Source organism: Passer montanus, unplaced genomic scaffold (genome assembly GCF_014805655.1).
Source record: "Passer montanus isolate IOZ18808 unplaced genomic scaffold, ASM1480565v1 scaffold49, whole genome shotgun sequence".
NCBI lineage: Eukaryota > Metazoa > Chordata > Aves > Passeriformes > Passeridae > Passer > Passer montanus.
In genome coordinates, this window is record NW_024369818.1 from 6440744 (window position 1) to 6463862 (window position 23119).

The window sequence follows — 23119 nt, forward strand, 5'->3', positions numbered from 1 at the left end:
TCCAATGGCTCTCAGTTTTATTAAATAAGCAAAATTTTATATATATATATATATAAACTATAACATATTTCATATTATTAAATAATTGTGCAAAACATTTACATAGAGCAGGAGGGGAACAGGTGATATCCTATACTTCTTTTAGATTCTTGCAATTCTTTTAATACATTTACAAACTTTAAATACAGACCAAAATCAGCAATATTTTGTAATGACTCTTGAAAGGCTAACCAAACACTGGCATAAGAATAATTTATGTGATGGTGCAATTGTATTTTTCTAGTTGAAATATTGCAGGAAATACACTTAATGAGGGCTCTGTCACACAAACAAGCAGCAGGTAATCAGCAGTGTGAAAGCTGAATGCTCACCAGAGGGAACTGTGACAGATGCTTCAGGTAAACTTTTGGCAAGTCAAGATCAAGTAATACTTCAACTTTGGAACAAAGTTTCACAGAAATGTTATGTGTTCCTTTCCCTTAGTGTGGAGTTTTAAAAATGAGAATAATCCAATGTTCCTGTTTGTGGATTGGTATAGATCAGGTATGCATACATGTCACCAAGTATTTTTAACTTTATTATTTGAACAAAATGCATAATTTGGGACAAACTGACATTAGAAGTATGTAGGGGGAAACTCACCTACTTAGATGTTTTTGGTTTTGTTTGGTTGGTTTTTTTTCAATGAAGCTCCTTCTGCTTGTTCTAAGCAACCATACTCCACACCTATTTTTAATTTTACAGCAAAAGCATTTTTACAAAAGCTAAACAGACTCATGCTAGTAAATAAATTACATGCTGCAGCAACTAGAGCAGTGCCCACTTACCACTACAGAGATTTAAGAATACCACATACTGGTTTAACATCCATTTTCACTCATTTTGTCATTAAGACTTACATTATATTTGGGTCAACCAAAAAAACCCAAAGAGATTTATAAAATTTTACAACAATTAAACAGTAATGTTTAATTCTACAAATGAATAAAGCCAACTACTGCAGCTCAATATGACAACAACAGGACTAACAGCTGTGAAATCATGTACAATTTACTATATTACTGACATGTAATTCTTACAAAAAACATGAAATAATTTAGACTGACATCCCATAAAGCATTTGGTTTTTGATTTATGAATTTAAAGTTACACACCTTTAAGTGACAAATTATGTGAAAGTAATATAGTTGAAGATGAAAGAGAAGTAAATCAGAACTCCCAGAGAATGCTCTGGCCCCAGTAAAGCACTAAAATCTACTGCTCAACTCTTATCAACTGCAGTAGTCCATGATTTTACCTTCACACTTTTTTCCCCCCTCATCTAGAATTGTTTTTTCATGGATTTTATTAAAATATAGTTTCTAGAACTGTTCTTTTACAGTTTTAAAAACATTTAAATACCATGCTCTAAAAAAGAGCATTTATACAAAGTCTTATATTTACAATATAGACAGTTATGATCAGGTGTTAATAAGATCAACTCTTCCATGTAAGAAGAAATCCAAGCTTATGCGCTGAAGATTAATGAATGTGTCAGTGTCTTGAACTGTCTTGTAAACATATCTGAAAACAGGTGTGGATGACCAAATTATCACTTAAAGTAGTTGATCAGGAAAGACTACATCACACAGAATAAGTTGCATTGCCTCCAAGGAGGACGAAACAAGCACAAAATTTGCAGGTTATTTCCACAAGGCTGCACTGCCAATTCTGTAACTATGCACGAGAGATGCCAGCAGCTTCTCAGAATAAGACAATTTGCCTTTGAAGTGCCTTAGGGAAATAGTATGCTGGGTTTGTGTTCTCACAGCATTCCCATTGTTTAAAAAGGAATTCTTCCATCAGTAAAACAAAGGTTAGTGAAAATTAAAATGACTGGACAAATCCAACAAAAATGGATATCACCATGAGCCACCCAGCACTTCATACAGAAATCTCTGTTGAGTTTTCCACAGTAGAAAACATCAATATCACCTAGTAATCCTCTCTTGAAATAGCTTATCTTTATAAATGGAGAAAAATGGAACAAACATTTTTCTGCATACAAATATTTAATTCCATGCAAGATGGAAAACATGAGTGCACAATAAACTTCATCTCATACCTAAATAATTTATAAATTAATTGGTTAGAATAAAATAGGGTCTATAGCAATTACTGTTACATTTTAAACACATGCAGATGAGTTAACAGCAACATTTTTACATAAAGTTTAGTGCAAGAATGTATCTGCTTAATAAATAGACTGAAGATACCTATGTAATGCTTTGAGGTGTACACACAGTATTTGTGCACATAGTAACCTGGTTCTGAAAAGTTGTCCCTGTTTGTCTATAAACTACAAGTGCCCATTTTAAATAAAAAAATCCATAATTATTCATGGGCTACTTCCCTGTGACACATGGTGTCACAAACATTGTGGTGAAAATGTAATACTGAAGTTAATCTAGAGATTATATTTTTTTTATACACAGTTTTTATACAATCAAGAAAAAGAGATACAATTTGTATCAACAAACAAAAGGTCATTTCTGGTTATTTGAGGCATTGCTCTCAGCTGCTTATATCATGCAAGAGAAGAGAATAAGAATTAATTGCAAATTAAAAATATGAAATGTTTTTGAAGACTGGTTAAGAGTTAAATCTGTTTTCCCCCAGCTATTATGTGTCTGAATTATTTTCCCCACTAACAGAGAGAATAACCAACTAATTCAAACTTAAGTTATTTTTAAACACCAAGTGTAAGTACAGAATCACCTTCAAGTTACTTAATTTCAGATACATAATGACATAGTCATTATATACATCACCTGTACCAACACAAGAAAATTTATCCTGTGTGAAATGATACAGTTTTCAAATGTCAAGAAATTAACTGTAGTTGCACCCATAATTGTGGTTTCTTGTTGGTTCATTTGGTGGGTTTTTATATGACAGGAACCTATTTTGCACATGATAAAGAGCCCACAAGATATTCTGAATCAAACCAACCACTACAGTAACACAAGTGGAGGAAATGATAAACTTTGTTTCTCAGACAAACAGATAACTAGAAAGCAGCATGCAAGCCATTATCAAAACACCAGAAACAACCCTGACTGCAGCCTCACGTTCTGTGTGTTTCACAGTAAGAAACATTTAGGCAGTGTCACACCTTCTCATGAAGAAACAAAAGGCCATAAACCAGGCCTTCTCAACTTTCATGAAAAAAACTACAGTAGAAGTCAACAAGTCCTAGCTCGAGACATGTCGAGTTAGTCATGGTTCAAAATGCTGAAATATACAGTGGATTCAAAAAAGGGCGTACAGTCAGTGCAGCTTAAAAAAACCAATAAACGCCTCTTTTGGAGACATTTAGCTACAAAGGTTCCCACCCTGAGCAAGATACCAGTTGCGCAAACAATGCCACACAAAATTATCTCACCTGTTGAAACAGGAACTCTAAAAGCCTTCACGAGGCAAATGCACACCTTTGCGTGGATCTGAAGAGCAAAAACCAGGACAGCTTTGTCACAAACCCAAACTGGAGCATCTCTTTTCAAGAAGCAGCCTATCCCCCTCCACCCTTTTGAAGATGATCTTGTACAGCCACCTTGAATGTCAGGCTCACTCAAACACCATCCCTGCTCCCAGGAGAAGGGCTGCCCTTCCTGATGAACTTCCATGCTAACATCCAGCTTTTGCTGCTTCAAGTTGAGTAATCCAGTTTATATAATACTGACAATTTATTTTCAGCTTGTCTAGTTATTTGGGCCAGCAGCTGCTTACTGCACATTTGAGAGGAGGTTCTGGAGAGAAGCTACAATTAAAGTTTCAGTTTACTGAATGGCACTCATGCCTTTACATTCCTTAATGTTTTGGTCCTAATTTAATAAAGTATTTGGCTTCTGTTGGATTGAGGCAACATATTGAACAATGTAATAATAGTTATTCAAACTCTTGAGGGACGGTTCTGAAATTTAAGTATCAACAACCATGTTGACATTGAAAATCTGAAGTCAGTTTTTCCCTTTATAAACAATTTTAATTTTTAGCAAATTTACTTTTTCTTCAGTACTTAAGATGCCAGTAGGCAGTGTCAAATGACAAAGCTGAAACCCTAGAAGTCATCTGGGTGTGTATAGAGCATACTTTTAGAGGCCGATTAGGTAATTATAAGCAAATTGTAAGTGTACACTAATACATGCAATATAATTGCTAACACTAATTTTGTAGTAACAGCTTTGAGACACTGATTGTGACATTATAGTTCTTAGTGAGCTATCCATGCAGCAAGGTATGCATTTCCTATAAAATACTATTAAAAATCCCTATATTTAAAATCTTAAAATTTGCAATACAATCAACTTTTATATAGTGCCTCAGCATATATATGATTGCTACTGTGTACAGAACTTTATACTATCTTAGTAGAAAATATTTACAATAGATTGGCCTCTTCCTTCATGTAAGTTTTCTTCCGGGTCCTCTGTGCTGTACAGGTTCATTGATCCAAAAGAGGCTGTACTGCTCTAACGCCCTGTTCTTAATTTGGCAACAATCATAGCTGCCAGCTGTTGTGCATCTGTCATGTGGGGATTCTTTTCCATCACAGAAAGGACAACGCTTGGAGGGAAAATATTGCAGAGGTTCTTGTATGTTTGATACTGATGTTCCGGGATGATATGAGGTTCCCGTGGCTCACCACATATCCCAATCCAGGGATTTCTCCAGAGCTGTTCCATCTTCTCAGGCATGCTCCTTACCATGACGGGCTCATAACAAGGCTGCATGAGGCTGTTGCTCAGCGGGTACGAGTGGTACGCGTACGAGTCCGATGCGCACGGCAGCGGGTCCCAGCTGGCGTGCTGCTCTCGGCACAGGGGCGGCCGTCTCTGCCTCGTGGGGTTACTCTCATAAAGCCGTGAGTCAGAAATACTGTCCATTCTTGTCATCACCAAGGCACGGCTTGGCTGTGCAGTTGATGGATGAACGTTTTGAGGCACGGGGTATTCTCCTGGACAACTGGACCGTGCTCCAACAACTGGATGCTGGGCATGTAGGCCTAAGTGGGAAACTGACTGTTTGCGAAGGGATTGCTTAGGCTCTTCAGTTCCGTAACTCTGACCTCTATTTAAGGCTTCATGGTAACCATGAGGGAAAGGCTGAAGACGATTTTTCGATGGCAGTCTGTGGCTCTTCACATTGTCTTCTGGACTGGCATCTGCTACACCCAGATACAAGTCATTGTAAGAGGAATAAGAATCATTACTTGTATGGCTTAAGCAATTGTCAGGACAGGGGCTTGAGTTTCTAGAATACATCCCCTGGTCCATATCAGCCCCGTAATAATCTGAGTTACGGATACTACTTATGCTTAAGTTGGAGAAATCACTGAGTAAGGAGTAATAGCCATGGTCCCCCAGTGACTCATATTTGGGATACTGGTCAATATAGCTAACTGAGGTGCCATGGCTATTGGTGACTAGTATAGGAGGATATTGCACACTGGACATATGTTCCAGTGAGGATTTCTGATGTACGAACTGTGAGGAACCTGGCACCGGACTGCTTGCAGAACGAGTATTTAATGCACCAGCTGCATGGCTTTTTGGTGGAGGGAGCGTTGGTACACTTAATGCAGAAACCAGAGACGGGACAGAGCTGGCCTCGGACTTCCGGGCTGCTGATAACTTTTCCTCAGGCTCCACAGCTACTGACCTAATGCTTGGATCTGACTGACGTTTTGGGGCAATGCGTTTCACTTCAGAACTGATTTCTCCTTTGGAGCTGGATGGCCCTGTGCCACATTTGGCCAAGGCTCCCTCACTCATAGTTTTCACAGCAGATAATTTGGCACTTATTCGAAGCTCATCCGCTACTGACCTTTGAGGCTGGTTTGCACGTTCTGGGTGGTAATATTTACATTTGTGCCCATAGGTGCACTTTTTACCTGAAAGAAAAGGGTTTTCAGGTTAAATAAATCAAAAACTCATTAATACCACCAGTTGCTATGTTTTTTCTTTATATCTTTCACCACTTTGCAATAGTAGTATTTCTATATTAAACCTCTAAGGATAATGATGTATTTTATATATACAGGCAGTCACAGGCTCTGCTGCCTGCATCCATGTCTCTCTGCATCAGAGGCAAGACACACCATTTTTTTTCCTACTGGCTTATGATTTCAATCATGACAACACACACACAGTGCTATAAAAACAAATCAGCTTTAACACAGTTTTATTAATTACAAATCTCCTCCCTCGAATACAAACCAGATTAAAATAGCAAAAAGCTGTATTATGCACAAGGTGTATGTTGTAATCCTCAATTTTCCACTACACTGTTTTTACAAATATGTGCATGAGGGGTATAAAAGCGGACATGGTGCTCAGATGGCAACATGAAAAATGGTACATTTTGTTCTGGTAATGACAAGATATTAATTGCTTGCTTCACCTACCTTTAAATGCAACAAATCAATCTGACTTGGGCACTTACCATAAGGACACGGTTGTTTCTTATGTTCAGGAATAACTGGCCTTTTTCTTAAGAAATTCTCAAGGCTTGGACCATGACGTCCTAAAGGATCATCTGGAGGCATAAATCTAAGGGAAAAGAAATGAAACATGACTAGTTTTTCCTGAGAATGCTGAATTAGCAAATTAATTTACTTTTGAAGAAAAACCCATACTTGTCATTCACAAAAGAATACATTAGCAGCCGCTCCTCTATGAACTTCTTCCATTCTGGTTTTTCATTTTGAAGGTCCCGATAGTTATCATTTGACACAATGATGCCATCTGAGTCGAAAGCAAGTTTTACTATGAATCGATCATCGTAGCAAACTACTCTTCTTCCCTGAACTCTTCGAGATGGGGTGAAAACAAGAATTTTTTCTTTCTCCAATTTACGTAAGATTTCTTGATCTGTAAAATAATTTTATTGAGCAGCTTTTAAAAACATTTCAAAAGAAAGAAATGCAACCTTTGTATTATGAAAATTCTTGCCTTTTTTGTCTGACAAAGTATCTTGCAATTATATTCATACACAGTCCTCATTATGATTCAAAAACACCTAGATGTGGATTTTCTTTCTGAGGTTTCAAAGCACTGTGTAAATATTCAATATTTGAACTTCATAACCACTCTGCAGCCATGTACCTTTACTCAGTCTTCCTGAACATGTCAGGAACTCAGGTGTTACTGTACTACAATGGCCTTGGTAGCCTAGAGTAAAATGCAAGGACTTTCTATAGGTCAACAGACATGCTACCTTTTCAGTGCTCAAGATAACCCTACTGAGTCCCTGGTCTGTTACTACTTATTTCATGCTCGCCCAGTAAATAAGACTCAGTTCCTGTATGCTCAACAACAACATTTGCAAATAGGAAAAATTCAACTGCTGCTTCTCAAAAGTGCTGAAACCATCCAATAATGTTACAAAACCCACATCATTGTTAACACATGCAGATATTTAAATGCTTGTTTCCTCACCAATGAAACTGTCGTGTTTTCAAACAAACAGTTGAGTGCAACATCATCACCACCACATCCACAGCCCAGTACTGGGACCCATCGGAAACAGAACAATTTTTTTTTTTTCTTTTTAACCAAGGGGTCAAAGAAAATCTTGGTGTTACCTGTAATTGGTGCATCAGGTCGAGACTGTTCTTTTCTCCACGCAGGTACAAACACAGTGATATCTTTATGTCCTTTTTCCAGAAACCAATCAACAGCTAGTTGAATTCCCCGGCAGGAAAATCCTTCTTTGTTCCCATGGCTGAAGAACATGCAAGTTTTAGAAACAGCAAGGACAAGTTACATTTGGTTTTGGTTTTGTTGTGGTGGTTTGGTTGTTTTTGTCTTCTAAAGCCATGATCAAAGGATATAAGGAAAACAAAGTCTGTGAAGTTTTATTAGGCCTCCTTACATAATTGGAAAAAGACAACTGTACAGAGCTATTCAACCATCAGATTAAAGCAACCCTACTGTTTAAAAAGTCTATAAATTATGAAATTTTACTATCCTCAGAGTGAAAGCAAGTAAACATGAACTTTTTCAGTTTTTTTTTCATTTTATTAGTTGACCTAATGAGAAATATCACTTCCCCCGGCAAACTGAGCTCACCTTAAGCAGACCATAAAATGCCATCACAAAAAGAGGAATGAACAATGCTGATTACCATGGGTAATAAGTGCTTTTAAACATCTATAGTAATAAAGTCTTTCCCTCTGATACTAAATGTTTCTCATTTTTTATTAGAACTTTTTATAGGAAAGAAGTAATTGTGTCAAAGTTGTTTAAGTTCCATCCCCATCAAAAGTTTGTTTTCTGAAACTCAAAGGAGTTTCCAAAACGTCACACAACTTCCTCTTAAAAAAATCACACTTACTCAATGATAAACAAACCATTGGCTAGCTGAACTCTGTACTCTACAGACATGTTCAAAAGTGGCACAGGACAAGTGTCTCTTGGGTCAGTGTTAACCCAAGCAGCCAAGTGTACATAGAATATCCCGACTCACAAGGATCATTGAAATCCAACTCCTGGGCCCATGCAGGACACCCCAAGAATCCCACCATGTGCCTGAGAGTGTTGTGCAAACATTTCTTGAACTTGGACCGACTGGGTGCTGTGACCACTGCCCTGGGAGCCCATTCCAGTGCTCAACCACCCTCTGGGTGAAAAACCTTTTTCTAATATCCAACCTCAATACCCCCTGACTCCACTTTGTGCCATTTTCTCAAGTCCTGTCATTGGTCACAAGAGTGAAGAGCTTGGTACCTGCCCAACTGCTTCCCCTTGTGAAGATGTTGAAGAACACCATGTGGTCTCATCTTGGTCTCCTCTTCTCCAGGCTGAACAAACCAAGTGACCTCAGCCACTCCTCACAAGGCTCCCTCTCCAGACCCTTCCCCATCCTCACAGATGCCCAAAACTGCACTCAGTACTTGAGGTGGGACAAGCAGCATAGCTACTCTGGTCAGCAGGTTTAGTTCATGTGTTATCCTTGTTCTGACACAGCCAAATTCCTTCAAATACTGAGCAGGCTCAATCATCAAGAGCTCAAATACCATGAATTCTCTGCATTTCATTACCATCCACTGCATGTCACTTTAGAAAGAACCAAGTTTTCCTACCCTACTTGGTTACTTTCCTTTAATGTCCAGAAACAATTTTCAGTATGGTTCAGGACTTCAAAATACTAAACCCATCTACACAAAAGCACACTGCAAACAGATTGCTTGAACAAAAGACTTGAGGTGAGAACTTGGATTTAAAATGAGGGCAGGGGAACTGGAATACGGATTATATATAAAGGAGTAACAGCCTTGACTAAAGAGTCCATAAAATAGATGTATTATCAGTGTAGTAGTCTACATGACTTAAAATTACTTTGCCATCAGCATTTTTAAAAAATATTTTAGTGATTTATTATTTTCAAATGACAGGGGGACCCACCTCATAGCGACATTGCTTCCATCAATGACAATTGGCCTCAAGTTATCACTGTTATCCACCACTTCATCTTCCAGTGACAATTCAGGGCTTGCTATTTCCTTTGGGCAAGGGCCTCTTGACACCAGAGTACCAGTGGTACTGCTGGCAGTGCTTTGTCCCTCTGATTCACTTTTGTTGCCAAGTCTCACAAGCTCTGCTAGAACATCATTGATGAGCGCATCTGCTCCCAGCTTATTCAGTACCGCCTGGATCTGATCTCCTGCATACCCAAGCTTTAAAGCAAAATCCATTTTAGCTTGGTATTCCTTGTCCAAATTTGTTTTGCATTCATCTAGCTTCAAGTCTTGTGTGATACTGCTCTGTGAAAAACTTGGGCGATCCAGACACGGGGACCGGCAGAGCGGCCGATGCGGCTTGGTGGAAACCTCCTTTTCTCTCCACTGAGTACTGCCTCTGAAGTATGGTTGCTCAGGTTCACTTTCTGAGCTCGTCCATTCCTCAGATTCAGCACTGCATTCCCCTGCGTCTTGTTCCACATTTCTGTCTTCTCTGGAGCGCCTCTTCTCCATTTTCAGCTTCCCTACCATAGACCAGGCCGTCATCACGTTCAGCTTCCAGCCAGAGCGCTCAGTTCTCGTTCATTTCCAAAGCCACCTGGAATTCATGCTCAATTGCATCATGTTGGTCAATTAGAAGTTTACACAAGGCTGGAGCTAATTTGCCTTGCTTACTATATTCTGGCATAAGCAACACCAACATGAAGTTCCTTAAAAAGAAAGAAAAAAAGATTCAAAATTAGGTTTTGATCAATTCTGCAAAATATTCAACTACAACAACTTTGTTTACAAGTCAGTAGATGTCCCCAGTTATTCACATTTCTATGTAAACTGATTATAATAAAGCATATAATTACACTGTCTGTGTAATCACAAATAAAACTCTCTTCTCCTCCCTCAGTTACTCTACCTACAAAAAAAAGGACAATTCCCACACAAATGTAGAGTTGAAACAAATGGATTATCTCAGTAATATTTAAAGACAATTACCCAGAAAAGGGTGAGCCACCATTTCCACTAGAAATATGTCTTCTACTGCAAGAACAGCCTGTCTACACTAGGAACAACTGTGCAGTGTTCCAGTAGGCATAAAATTTAACACAAACCATTTCAGCCTCTTTTAGTAAGGATTTACTATCAGAACCAACAAGTTTACCTAGCAAAAGCACCTTCTGGAAAACAGAACAGACATTTAACAAAATAATATAAGCCACAAAAGAAAATTAAAAGCATCACCAGTGTGCAGTCAAAGCTCATTCATTTTAGGTTTTCATATCCTTTTGGTTTTAGGTAATAAGATGCAGAAAATCACAGCACCTAATACACCACTCAGAATCATAGAACAGCCTCTTCCCCATTTGTGAGAGGCCATCCCTAATTCCTCTGGGACAATTTACAGGTTTCCACCAGAGTGCTGGTGTTTCTTGGTTCCTCTCCAACACTCAGAAGCACATCCCTTCTCCTGATGAATTTAGTTCAAAGCTCTGCCAGTAAATCTTAGAAAGGTTTCCCTCTTGACTGTTCCCCTACATTAAATGGTGGGTTTCTGTTACCTATGGGAATATTTCAGTGAACAACAGGTCTAGAGGAGTAATAACATTTGATAAGCAACATCATAAAAATGTCAAAGGATCTCTGAGACAGGTCCATATCGGCCTAACAACAACCAAACCCCCTAAAATTGTCTCAAAGTGAAACTAAGATTATTAACCTGCAAAACCTTTATACAGTAATACATAATAACCATAAACAGGCAAAACAGTAACATTCTATCAAAATACAACTCAAATTTATGCAAACAGAAATGTACACACACAGACATCTGCTCAAAAGCCTAATTTCCTTAGGAAAATGCTAATCTCATACCTAAAAATAACCCCTAAAAGTTCAAGTTTTGAGTCAATCAACATTATTTTTTAATTAATAATAACCATTTTTCATATTTTCATATATTCATGTTATATTTATATTCTGTCAGCCTGGGGAGAAGGAGGGTCAGTGGACACCTTATCACCCTCTACAATTGCCTGAAAGGAGGCTGTAGTTAGGTGGGGTTCAGTGTTTTCTCCCAGGAAACCAGCAACAGGACAAGAGGAAATGGCCTCAAGCTGTGCCAGGGCAGGTTTAGGTTGGACATCAGGAAGAATTTCTTCACAGAAAGGGTTGTCAAGCATTGGATTTTACTGTGCAGGGAGGCAGTGGAGTCACCATGTATGGAGAAATACAGAAAACAACTGGATGTGGCACTCAGTGCTCTGGTCTATTTGACAAGATGGGGACTGGTCAAAGGCTGAACTCAATGATCCTGGAGGCTTTTTCCCAACTTAAAGAATTCTGGGATAGTTTAAGTCCTTTATGCCATATAAAATAAAAACACAGTTTCTTTGTGTCTGAATGGAAATTCCAATCGTGATTAGTTAGGTTTAAGTTAGGTTTAAAAACTGCCATTCTTTCATGTTATTTATTCAAAGAGTATCCCTCTAAATACCTAGGTATTATCTCTACTCTCGATTTTCATTCCAAGTGATTTTTCTCTCACACAGCACTAACAGCAGTATATTTACGACCCAAGTACTTGCCAACTTAGATGTATTAATAGCTTGACCTGGAATGGATTTTAATTAGGTCTCATACATAACCTTGTACCTTGCCAACGCTAAAAAAAATATATATAAAATTATTATAAAAGAAGGTTAAAATACAAGGTTATCAGCACACTGCACCCACAGCTTACAAAATATTGCAATGAAGGAACACTCTACAATACATGTGGCAACACTATTTTTTTTCAAATTATTGAGCCTGTACTGCTGTGGCACTGGACAAAGAACAGCATGATTCTGTTCATCCAAGTTTAAAGAGCTCCATTCTTCTCTCCCAGTTGTCATCTCTCTAAGCAAAATGTCACAAGAATTTGGCTTTTGTTAAACTTATCATCTTGAAACCTCCATTCTCTCCCTGACCCTCCCAATGCCTTTGATGTCCAAGCCATATGCAATCACAGAACACTTTTCCCTTGCATGCCCGGCTGTGTCCCACACTCCCTCTGGCTGTGAGATGGCCCAGGCAGCCCCAGGCTCATGGTGATGGGTGTCACCCTGACAGCACAGTTACCTTCCCCCCCAAAGACAGCCAAATATGAACACACACTTAAAGGAAATAAAGCTATTATGAATATCTAATTTAAAGCTATTACAGAAATACAGACCCTGCAGCTTTAAAATTTTAATTCTCATGATGCTCGCTGCTAAGCAACCAAACAAGTTTCCTTCCTAAACACCTCTTTCAGCACAGTCACGAGCAACTAGTAGAACTGATAATGTGATTCAGAAAAAGAGTCAGACAAAATCATGCATATTTTGTTCATAGGAGGCCAAACTGAAAGCATCTCTTCAACTTTGATGGTATTAAAACAGAAAGAAAATATCTGTACAGTAATAAAGTACTGTAATATAAATGAAAACACAAATTATTCAACAATCACTATTCAAATGACAATGACTATTTTGAGCTGATGCTAGAAACACTCTATTTAAAGCCTGTTCATTTCAGCAGGACCAACAGAAACTCAGGTAAAAGAATGGACTGAACAGCTTCTTTTGGTCCCTTATGGCTCTGCCCTTCTATCATCTCAGTGTGATCTGAACCATCCCCTTCAAAGGTGCAATTAGATGATACACACACCTACTTTGAAGAACAACTTTTAAATGAAATATTTTATCAATTCCTTTCACCAACTTTTAAGCATTTTTACTTTTTTTCTGTCATTGCAGATACTAAAATGAAAAATTAAAACAAAATAAAGAATCCCAGCTCATGTATTTTCTCAAATATCTCTCTCCTCTGGATAAAAAATACTTAATAATGATTCTATACTATTTATTTGAAGGAGGGACAGGTTTATTTGTTTTCCCTTGTGTACCTTTGAGATACAAAAAACACCCCACAATCAGTGGGGTGTTTTTTTTAAATAACTCCCCAAGGAAAAAAAATCTAACTGAAAAATGACATGTGAAATGGTAATATCTAGGGGAGTTTCACAAGCACAGCAGGGAATAAACATTGCAGATTTCTCCTTTTGTATTTCTTAAACTGTCTCAATAAACCTAACTAACCAAATAAACAACTTGACAATCATAACTAAACAACTGATCAGGCTGGCATGTGATGTACCTACAGTTATACCTCATGTGCAGACAGTGTACAAGCCTACTGACAGAAAAGCTGACAACTTCCTTGCTACACACAAACCAACCATTGCCTAAAGAGTCCCAACCCATGGAAACAATATAAATAAGCAGAGAGAAAAAGAAGACTTTTATAAATTGTTTTAAATAGTGTTCAGGGACACCACAGTCAACAGGACCCCCAGCATTGTACTGTGCTACAGCACAGACCAGTGGTTACTCTAAAGAACTCTAAAGCACTTCCCAAGTGCAGTTTTCTGAGCTTTAAGAACTTTTCCAACACAGGACAAATTGCCATTTTAAAGGCATTGTGATCTGAGCCTGCAGTGCACATACACAAAACCCCAACAAACCAACCAGCACCAAAATGCACTGCACACATCTTCAGGAATGCGACAGACAGTATTTGTTAGGTAGCAGTTATTGTCAGAGGACACAGACCAGGAGCAGCTCAAGATGCATAAATGGCCCTGGATTTTGGATTAGCCCTTGATATGCCTTGAAAATTGCATTTCTACAGTGCTTATGAAAAAGGTAAGACAGCTCAACATCAGTGATTTCATGGCACTGAAAACACAACTATCTCGTATTCTTATCTCAGGAGCAGCATAGATATTACACACTGCTGCCTGCTACTTTGAATATTTTCTGAGGTAGTGAACTATTTTATCTACTAAAAAGTGCTCAAATCTGACAAAGTATATGAGTCACAAATAAAAATGGTAACTTTTTCTCATTCTAATTATACACTTAGGTGGTACACATCTGCTGGGACAGATTCACAACCGAAGAAAAGCAGAGAAATATTCTAAAATTAACATTTGGGTATTTCAGAACAGATTAAAAAATTGGAAGACCTGTGCTGCATAATATTATTGATGCTGTTTAGGTTTTGTCTTTTTCCTATGTTCTCTGTATTCTTCATACATATATTTGTAGCTTTGTAGTCTATTGCATTAGTGACTTGTTTTCCCAGTACTTTTCCATGTCCTTTCCTTAAGCAGAAAGACAAAACAAATTCCAGAGCTCCAAGCCCCTGGAGGTAGAAGGCTCCAGTGTTCTCTTGGTTTTTCCCTGGGAACCAAGGCTGAGAACAACTCTTTGGGATGCATTCACATGGACAAAGTACAGCCAGTGCTGAAGGGGGGGCTCCAGGGAAGAAGTTTGACCTGTATCACACTTGTCCTCCTAACCGGTGCTTTTTTATCAATTATGCTAATTTCCTAAAACCTATAAAAATGTACTCACCCCTGGGGGGTGGGCTTTTGTGGACATCTTTCCGTAAGTGCCTCTGAAGGCCTTCAATTAAAGATCCCCTTTTATATTATTATTATTATTTATATTATCGCCTTACTGAAATTATCTCAAGTTTCATTTCCAGGTTGGGCAAAAGGCAACAGTTATTCTGGCACACCGAGATGGGACAGGAGAACCCGGTACCCTTTCTCTGGACCAAGAACACCCTACAGGGAATTCTTTCCTGCCAGCAACCTTGAGAATTCTGTGCAGCGGCCTGAGGTTGACACACCAAGGCTCCAAGATCCCGCAGGGGCTAATAAAAAGGTGTTTTATATATTTTTGTTGTGTAGTATGTAATTCCTATCTGTGTGTGTATTCTGTACCTGTTTAAAGTCAGTAATTCCTAGCAATCCCGGGACAACCCAGCATGGTGGTGGGGGAATTTGCTTTTGAAGTGATCTCTCAAAGTTTTTTTCCCCACTTCCTACAGGTCAGCAGGAGAAGGAAAGATCCCACTTCCTTCAGGTTAGCTGGAGGAAGAGGAGAGATCTCCCTTCCCACAGTGGGCAGGAGGCAGGGAAGGAGCCCTCACTTCCTATGCTTCCTCTGCGGAAAGTCTTTTCCAGGATTTTGGGGCAGGGGCGGCTCCCGGACTCCCGGAGGGGAACGTTGGCTCTGACCAGAGCCGAGGGGCCTCGTGCCCTTGCCCCGGCAATGCCCGGGGGAGCGGTCCCGGCAGGCCGCTTCCCCTGCTGCGGTGTGGGGGCCGCCGCTGCGCGGCCCGGCCCGGCTCGGCCCCTGGGAGCCGGGAGTGCCAAATCTGGGAGCCTCACTGCCCTGCGCCGTACCGAGTCGGGGGAAAAGGCAGGGTTGGGTCCCTCAAGGAAACTAATGTCACCTTTGAGGCAGGAGGGACTGTACCGCAGTTTCCACAATAACGAGCTGTTGCAGAGCCCAGAGCCGCTGAGAGCAGCCACGCGGCCCTGGGCGGGCAGCGAGCGCTCGGGCCGTGTGCGAGGCACTCACAAGGGAAACACCGAGTCCAAAGACAAAGAATTTGTTTTTCAGGCTCCCTTAAACCAGGCTATAAGTAAGCAGAGTCCTGTGTTAACAAATACCTTAGAATGGAAACTGAGCCAATATACTGCCAGTGCCAGATGTGTAAGAGAAATGAGACCTTTCTTCCAATCTCTAAAATATTAATTAGAAAAACACTGGGTGATTTATCAGTTTCTATTTGCCAAAGGAATACTTTAATTTTAAGATGCTCAAAATGAATACATGCTCAAATATCTCTTGTACTTTTTAATCTAATATATTATACATGGTCTAAAGAAAGATCTGATCACAGATCCACAGCTCACTTAAACATTTAGAGACATGTATAGTAGCATTCACAGAATATGTGCTAAGTCAAGCAGCATTTTTAACAGAAGTGTTAAAATGGCAGATCAGGCTTTTCAGTCCCTTGATAATTAGAGCCATATAAATGACAGCATTTTGATACAGTTTAATGGATTTTTTTTTTCTTATCTTACTATGCAATGTCAGTCTCAACATATTCCTGGGAAGTCTCAACACTGTCATTTTGATGAACAGAGAAACCTTAAATTTACACAAATCAAAGGCCTAATACTGTATAGTCTTTTATCAAGTGAAACTCAGTATAATGTCAAGAAAAAATATTTTACTCTTCTACTTATTATAGCTTCTCTGAAACAAAACACTAATATACGTTAAATCTAAAGTACTAAATGTTTACACCAGCAGTGAACACCTTGTCCTTAAAATTAATATTGAAACAGCAATTGAAAAATAGCCTACTAGCTATGGTTAGTAATAAATCTTATTTAGAAGCTTCCTCTTTTCTGAGTCAATTCAGATAAAGTATTTTAAAAGAAAAACAAATTTGCCATTTCTGTTTCTCCATCTGTCTCTCTCCCCCCCTTAACCATCTTTGGAGAAGAACAATAAGGAATGTGACTTAGCACTCTTCTGTTACAGTGGCAAAGGACAAAGGAAGATTTTCAGTGTTGACTCACCAGTTAAGATAAATGTAATTGTTACCACCACCCAACCCTGAAGGGTATATTCTTCCTTGACAAATGCTGATTGAACACTTGTAATAGTAGGAAAAGTTCAGCTGTGCAGAGAGGGCTGAATTTCAGGAATTCATACACTAGAATATACAGAACTGGAAATTACCCCAGAAATACCACTAGGCTTTATCTTTCTGATCTACAATCTGTATTGCAGTTCTTGTCCACACTGAACAGTGATGGAAAAAAACCCCACCCTATGCACACACAAATTAATACAGAGAGACAGATAAACCCATATATACATATACACATGTAAATTCTAATTATCAGTGTATCACTCAATACATTTCACAGATCAGTTCAGAAAAGTGAAACAGAGCTCTTCCTTCCTAAATACTGCAAACACTTAAAAGTTTGGTAGTTCTCCTTCCTCACCAAGCTCTAGCCCACTGTTCCTGAAACCCTTCTACTACAGCTGGCTCTGTTTAAGAAAGTTATGAATGCTGTTTGAGAACTATGGAAATGCAGGGTACTGCCAATGAAAGTAAATAAACAAAATAAATAAACTAAGCCCCTGAGTTAGCAGATCAAACATTTTCAAACATAATGAGAATATCATTGAGTGGATATGAAAAACTAGATCCATTAAATCATGTCATGGACTCTTCACCACAACACCTGATTAACTAGAACCTACTTGTTCATGACTCTCCCTAGAGTATGAAGAAGCTAATGGGCTCATCATGACAGCTGGAAAAGGGATTGGGTGGGAATTTTTTAAGGGAAGTATTAGTTTGTTTCTTAAACATATATCAAGTTTACAGCACACCTCAAAAAATAATTGGTACATTCACAAAGGGGAACAACATCCTGCAACACAAGGGCAAGAAAGAACTATCATGACAGAAAAAATATATAAGCATTGTCAGGCAAGAAAGTAATTGTGCAAGTACCACCTGACGGACCAAAGTTTCTCACTTTCCTTTTCAACACTGCTGAATGCTTGCAAATTATTGGTGTGTGGCCGGATTACTGAACAGGAATCAGGGAGTGACAGTATCCTTCAGCAATGACAAGACAATGAATTAGATTCAAGAGCCAGTCCTTACTTCCCAGACTAGGAAAAGTAATAAGCACAACTCTGCCTTTTAATGGTCTTTTTATATCAGGAAAATTAGATTAAATACTGCATTTCTAGTGATCACAACTTTAAAAAAATCCAACCCAAAAACCTTAAGAAGAACATCCCATATTTGCAACTGAGTTGCCATACATTTCAAATTTAGATTTTTTTTTGGCTGACCTTGATGAAAACCTCCTCATTCAGCTTAGCAAAAATTGAACTGAGTTACTATGTTATTATGCTCAACCTCCCAATAACAAGCACGAAACTAAACAGAAAAGCAGAGCATTTAGCTGCATCAGAAAAAAACCTCAAAGGTGCTCAGAACTTCATTTCACTTTTCTAGCTCTGCTCAAACTGTAGATTTGTACATCACAAAACACTAGGTGTTTGTCCTGCAAGACTGACAAGAGTATGACTAAACATTTGTGGCAGCTTTTATAAAGGGTTCAGAAATTAAACTAGAGACCTTCTGGAAAATGCCAGGAACAGAAAAACATGAACCTACCAGCAGACACCAGGGAAATGAGAACAAGCACTTAAATTAGCTATAAGTTGGAAAAATCGTGGCCATTTCTGAAAACCCAAAATAAAATACATTAAATACTAGGGTCACAGTAGATTTGGAACATTAAATAAAACAATGTTTTCTTTGCTGTGCAAATATGTGATTAATCCTTTGGCCCAAATCTACAGCTTTTACCACATCTAAACTTGCCAGGAAGTAATTTTCTTTTCATGACTACACAATTTAACTCAAACCACACAACAGAAACACCACCATAGAATAGAGAACTTGGTAGGAAAGTATCCATTTTTACTGCACTCTTAGCATATTGCAAAGTTTTGTTAAACTGAAAAATTGTTCTAAAAATCACAGCAACACCTCAATGCTTGAGATACTTCAAATTTACTTCAGCAAATACTTCCAGTGATCACTGATATATGTATTGGAATATACATAAAAGCAAGCTGTGTCTAGCATATCACATAGAGAACTCAAAATTCCTTGTGAAGGAGTCAACAGGAGAAGCTCAGGCTGGATATTAGGAAGAAGTTCTTCCCCCTGAGGGTGGCTGGGCACTGGAACAGGCTTCCAGTGCAGTGGGCATGGTGCCAAGCCTCAGAGCTCAAGGAGCCTTGGGACAATGCTCTCAGGCATTGTGAGATTCCTGGCGTGAAGGGCCAGGAGCTGGACTTTGATGATCCTTGTAGCAACCTTCCAACTCGGTATATTCTAGAATTCTGTGAACTACAAATCAAGTGTAAACTGAAGAGAAATGCAAAAGTAGTATAACATTTAAGCACCTTGCCTCAAACTTCATTAATTTTCTTATACTCATAAGTATGAATTCATAGGGACAGGATGGACATAGATGGAATTCTAAACAGAGGAAGCAGCAATTTAGTTCTTAAATTACATGATTCCTGTTTGGAGTTAATCCAACCTAGAAAGAACAGGTAGTGCTGAGCACAAGACAAGTATAAAGTACAGGCCTTCTGAAGGGAAGAAAATGCAGTATTTCTATTGCATTAGGTATTTAATCATTATTTCCTAAGAAAAAAAAAAGAAAATAATTATACAGTAAACACACATTTAAAAACAGGTGTTCTAACAATTATATATAGTACTTTTTTCCCACCAATTTTCCTTAATAATCTTAAGGAGCAACAGCTAGCATTATTGCTACTGAAAAGATCTGTTGTCCCTACTAAGGCAATATTTACACTTCAGTTGACAACATTACATAAAATGAGAGTAAACATGTAACTCCTAAAGCTTATTTGTGGGCAGTTCCTTTAAACTGAGATGATTTATTTGGATCTATGACCAAAGGAATACACTAGCTCTCCTAATCCACATTCTGATAGGAGGCCATTTGGTACTACCTACTCTGCAGATATAAATGACTCATTAATGCTCTGTGAAGGGAAAAAAAAAGTTGTGACTGCAGCTAAGTCAAAGACACATCAAGGATGTGATGCATCTTAACTTACATCAATTCAATTTGTAATTGAATATTTAGAATACTACTCTGGCAGACTAGACCAAATGTTCCTTTAACCAAAATTCTCATCCAAAAGCAGTCTCTGAGAAAGCTAAAAAACAAAGGGTGTTGTTTCTAAAGACCTCAATATAGTGGATGGACCCTCACATGCTGTGCCATGAACAAGAGGCAGGATGGACTCACCTGTTAGGACAGAAGCTTTCTGGTAAACTGAAACAATCACTTTAGAAACTACCAAAAAACAAAAAAAGTCTGAAGCAGAAAAAGACGCCTCACTCAGTAAAACAGTACCTTTATGGAAAGCAGCAAGGGGAGCTTGAAGGCATCTAGTGATTTTATATTTTCACTCCAGTTACCTTGCTTTTGCAAAAAGAAAGTCAGTACATGGTTAATTAAGTCTGCAGTAAGCATGGTGTTGGACTAAGTGATCTCCTGAAGGAAGTCCAATGCAAACTAATTATTTTTTGATAAGATTCCTTTATTCATATGATGGCAACACTGCTCATTGCCAAGGTGAAGAAGCTGGAAAGACATCATCAAGAAGACAAGACAAAAAACCTACCACTCTGCTTTTGAAAATGCAAATGGCAAATCCCCCTGCTCCAGCAACTTCATCACTCCCTTTCTAAAGGGAGATCTACCCATGGACAAGATCTGAGGGAGGAAGGTTCTCTGGTGTGATGGATTATTTTGTTTGGGAGTTTTTGCTTGTATTTTAAATCAATGTATTTAAACCTAGGGATCAGAAAAGGTAAAGACTTGGCAAAGAGATAGAAACTAGTATTTGATCTCACAAAAAAAGAAAAAGCATTGTGTCAGGGGGGCAATTGCACGTGGTTTTAGGTTGAAATTGTCAGACTGAGTTTTGACTTTATGTGATTTGGCTGAGGTGTCTGTGGGCTTAATAAAGGAGTCATATTTCTTGTGGATATCCTCACTAAGCAAACTAGTCTAAACCTTTGGCTTTAACCTCTGCCCCTGTTACAGCATTCAATTAAAACTAGAAGTTGTGTCAGCAAATGAGAGCAGATATTAATCTTGATGAGGGTCCCTCTCCAAGTGGAACAAATGCAGAAAGGGGCTCTTAAATTCTGACTGTGTAACAAACAAGCACCTTGGCCCATGCTGGGATTTGTAAAACACTTTAGTTCTACTGTACAATGATTTCCTAATGAAATTCTGGAAGAGGCCTACAACAAATGATGTAAAGCCTAGGTTTTATTTTGACATGGTGAATCAATCTGCTTTCTAGCAAGCCATGTCAAAAATAACCCATGAAAGAAAATTACAATAGCTACCTTTACAAGTCAAAGATACTTAGCTGAAGTACTTATTTAAATATAGAACATATATATTTGAATAGAAATTGCCAGCTAATGAAGATTTTTTTTCTTATTATGGCCAGTCTCATGAATAAATTGGTCACCTCAGAAGAATGAAACTACATCTCAGGAGATGTTATACTGCTTAGCTCTGCACTTGCAAATGTGTTTCCTAACTCTGAAATATATCTAATGCAATTCTACATATCATGGCACCAGACAGCCTGGATCTGTAAAGGTGGTCATGGTATTCTTATTTCCAGATGAATTATCTGTGATACCATGAACGTATCATATAAAATATAGCTTCTCAACAAAAAGGGACAGTTCACAGGAAACTAAAACCACCCCACATTAACAGATGGTAAAGCATTTTAAAAATACCACTACTATGGCTCAAACAAGCTTTTCATTTACAATGTAAGAAAAAACAGCCTTTTACAATAAAATAACACACAAAAAAGTTGATATATTTAATAGTATATAGTTGTCCAGCCATGAAAACATGGCTCTTCAAAGCCCTTTATGCCTAGCAGATTCCATGATGTAAACAAGGACAGCATTCTCAGGTATGTGTAGCACTACAGCCATTTGGGGTTTTAATTTATTTTTTTTTCACATTATGAGATGGACAAATCAATATAGCAAACTAATTTCAAATGTGGCAACATCTGGGAACTTCTTCCGGATTTATTAATTGCTTTTCTTGATTTTTCTGAGCCCTACTTTCATACCTGAATTTAGATGCTGCCTTCCTTACTCCCAAAAAGCCCCAGTGCTTCTGCTCTTGATTCAAGCAGTAAAAAAGTGCAAGTGATAGAAGGAATTTGTTTTACTTCTACTATTCACAGATTTATGGTAGAATTATAAGTGTTCAAGAAAATAACATTTCAGTTGCAAACTGTACAGTGGCTAGGAAAGTCAAAGCCAGCAGATGTGTACAATGGAATAATTTGCATTGGAAAAGGCTTCCAGAAAGATCAAAGAACAGCAAGCCAGAACTTACCTAATTTACAGCTGTTGACAGTAAGAATTTACATTCTTACTAGTTCATCAGCATATAAAGTGTAATTGGTATCCCTCCATCCATCTTAACCCCTTTTCTTGTTATTCTTTCCAAATAGTGAGTTTGGGTTAGGTTTAGGGGTTTAGGTTAGGGTTTGGGTTAGGTTTTCTTTTTTAAAAATACCTTTTATTTTCATTCAAATGAAATTGACTTAGGAAGCTTCATGGATTGCTTCTATTAAAACTTGCTAAACATTAGATTATTACAGAAGGCAAACATTTCCAGAAGATGTCAACAGTGACAGGATTGATATACAGAAAACATGAGACACTGGAGAAGAAATGACATATTCCAAAGGCAGCTAAATTACTCTATATTTGAAGATGACCTTGAAATTCCCACTAACCCATTTTTCCATTAAGAAGCAAAAATAATTTTATCAGAGGCACTAGCCAAATTTGTGAAATATACCTTCTGGTCCTACATACCATAGTTCAGTTACAACATTTGGCAAGCAAAAGATATATCTTATCAACAAAGGATCCTTCCTATACAAAAAAAGAGGACTTGACAGGCTCTTCTATTTCAATAAACAAACATACCAAGCACAAGAAATCAGATGGACCTGGAATACTGCATATTCCCAAGCACTTGGAACTACTGATCTGCATAATGGAAGTTCATAAATG

General features: G+C 38.3%; 1 protein-coding gene across 2 annotated transcripts in view; it reads right to left on the bottom strand.

Annotated features, from left to right (window-relative positions):
• Positions 1 to 23119, bottom strand: part of ZC3H12B (zinc finger CCCH-type containing 12B) — a 24305-nt gene continuing 1186 nt past the window's right edge. For both annotated transcript variants that reach the window (XM_039722492.1, XM_039722493.1), the window contains exons 2-6: positions 9447 to 10212; positions 7625 to 7764; positions 6677 to 6911; positions 6484 to 6590; positions 1 to 5932 (exon numbers count right to left, since the gene is read on the bottom strand). In XM_039722492.1, coding sequence (XP_039578426.1) covers positions 4512 to 5932; positions 6484 to 6590; positions 6677 to 6911; positions 7625 to 7764; positions 9447 to 10048 — 2505 coding nt within the window. In that variant the 5' untranslated portion in view covers positions 10049 to 10212 and the 3' untranslated portion in view covers positions 1 to 4511. The remainder of the gene's footprint in view (positions 5933 to 6483; positions 6591 to 6676; positions 6912 to 7624; positions 7765 to 9446; positions 10213 to 23119) is intronic.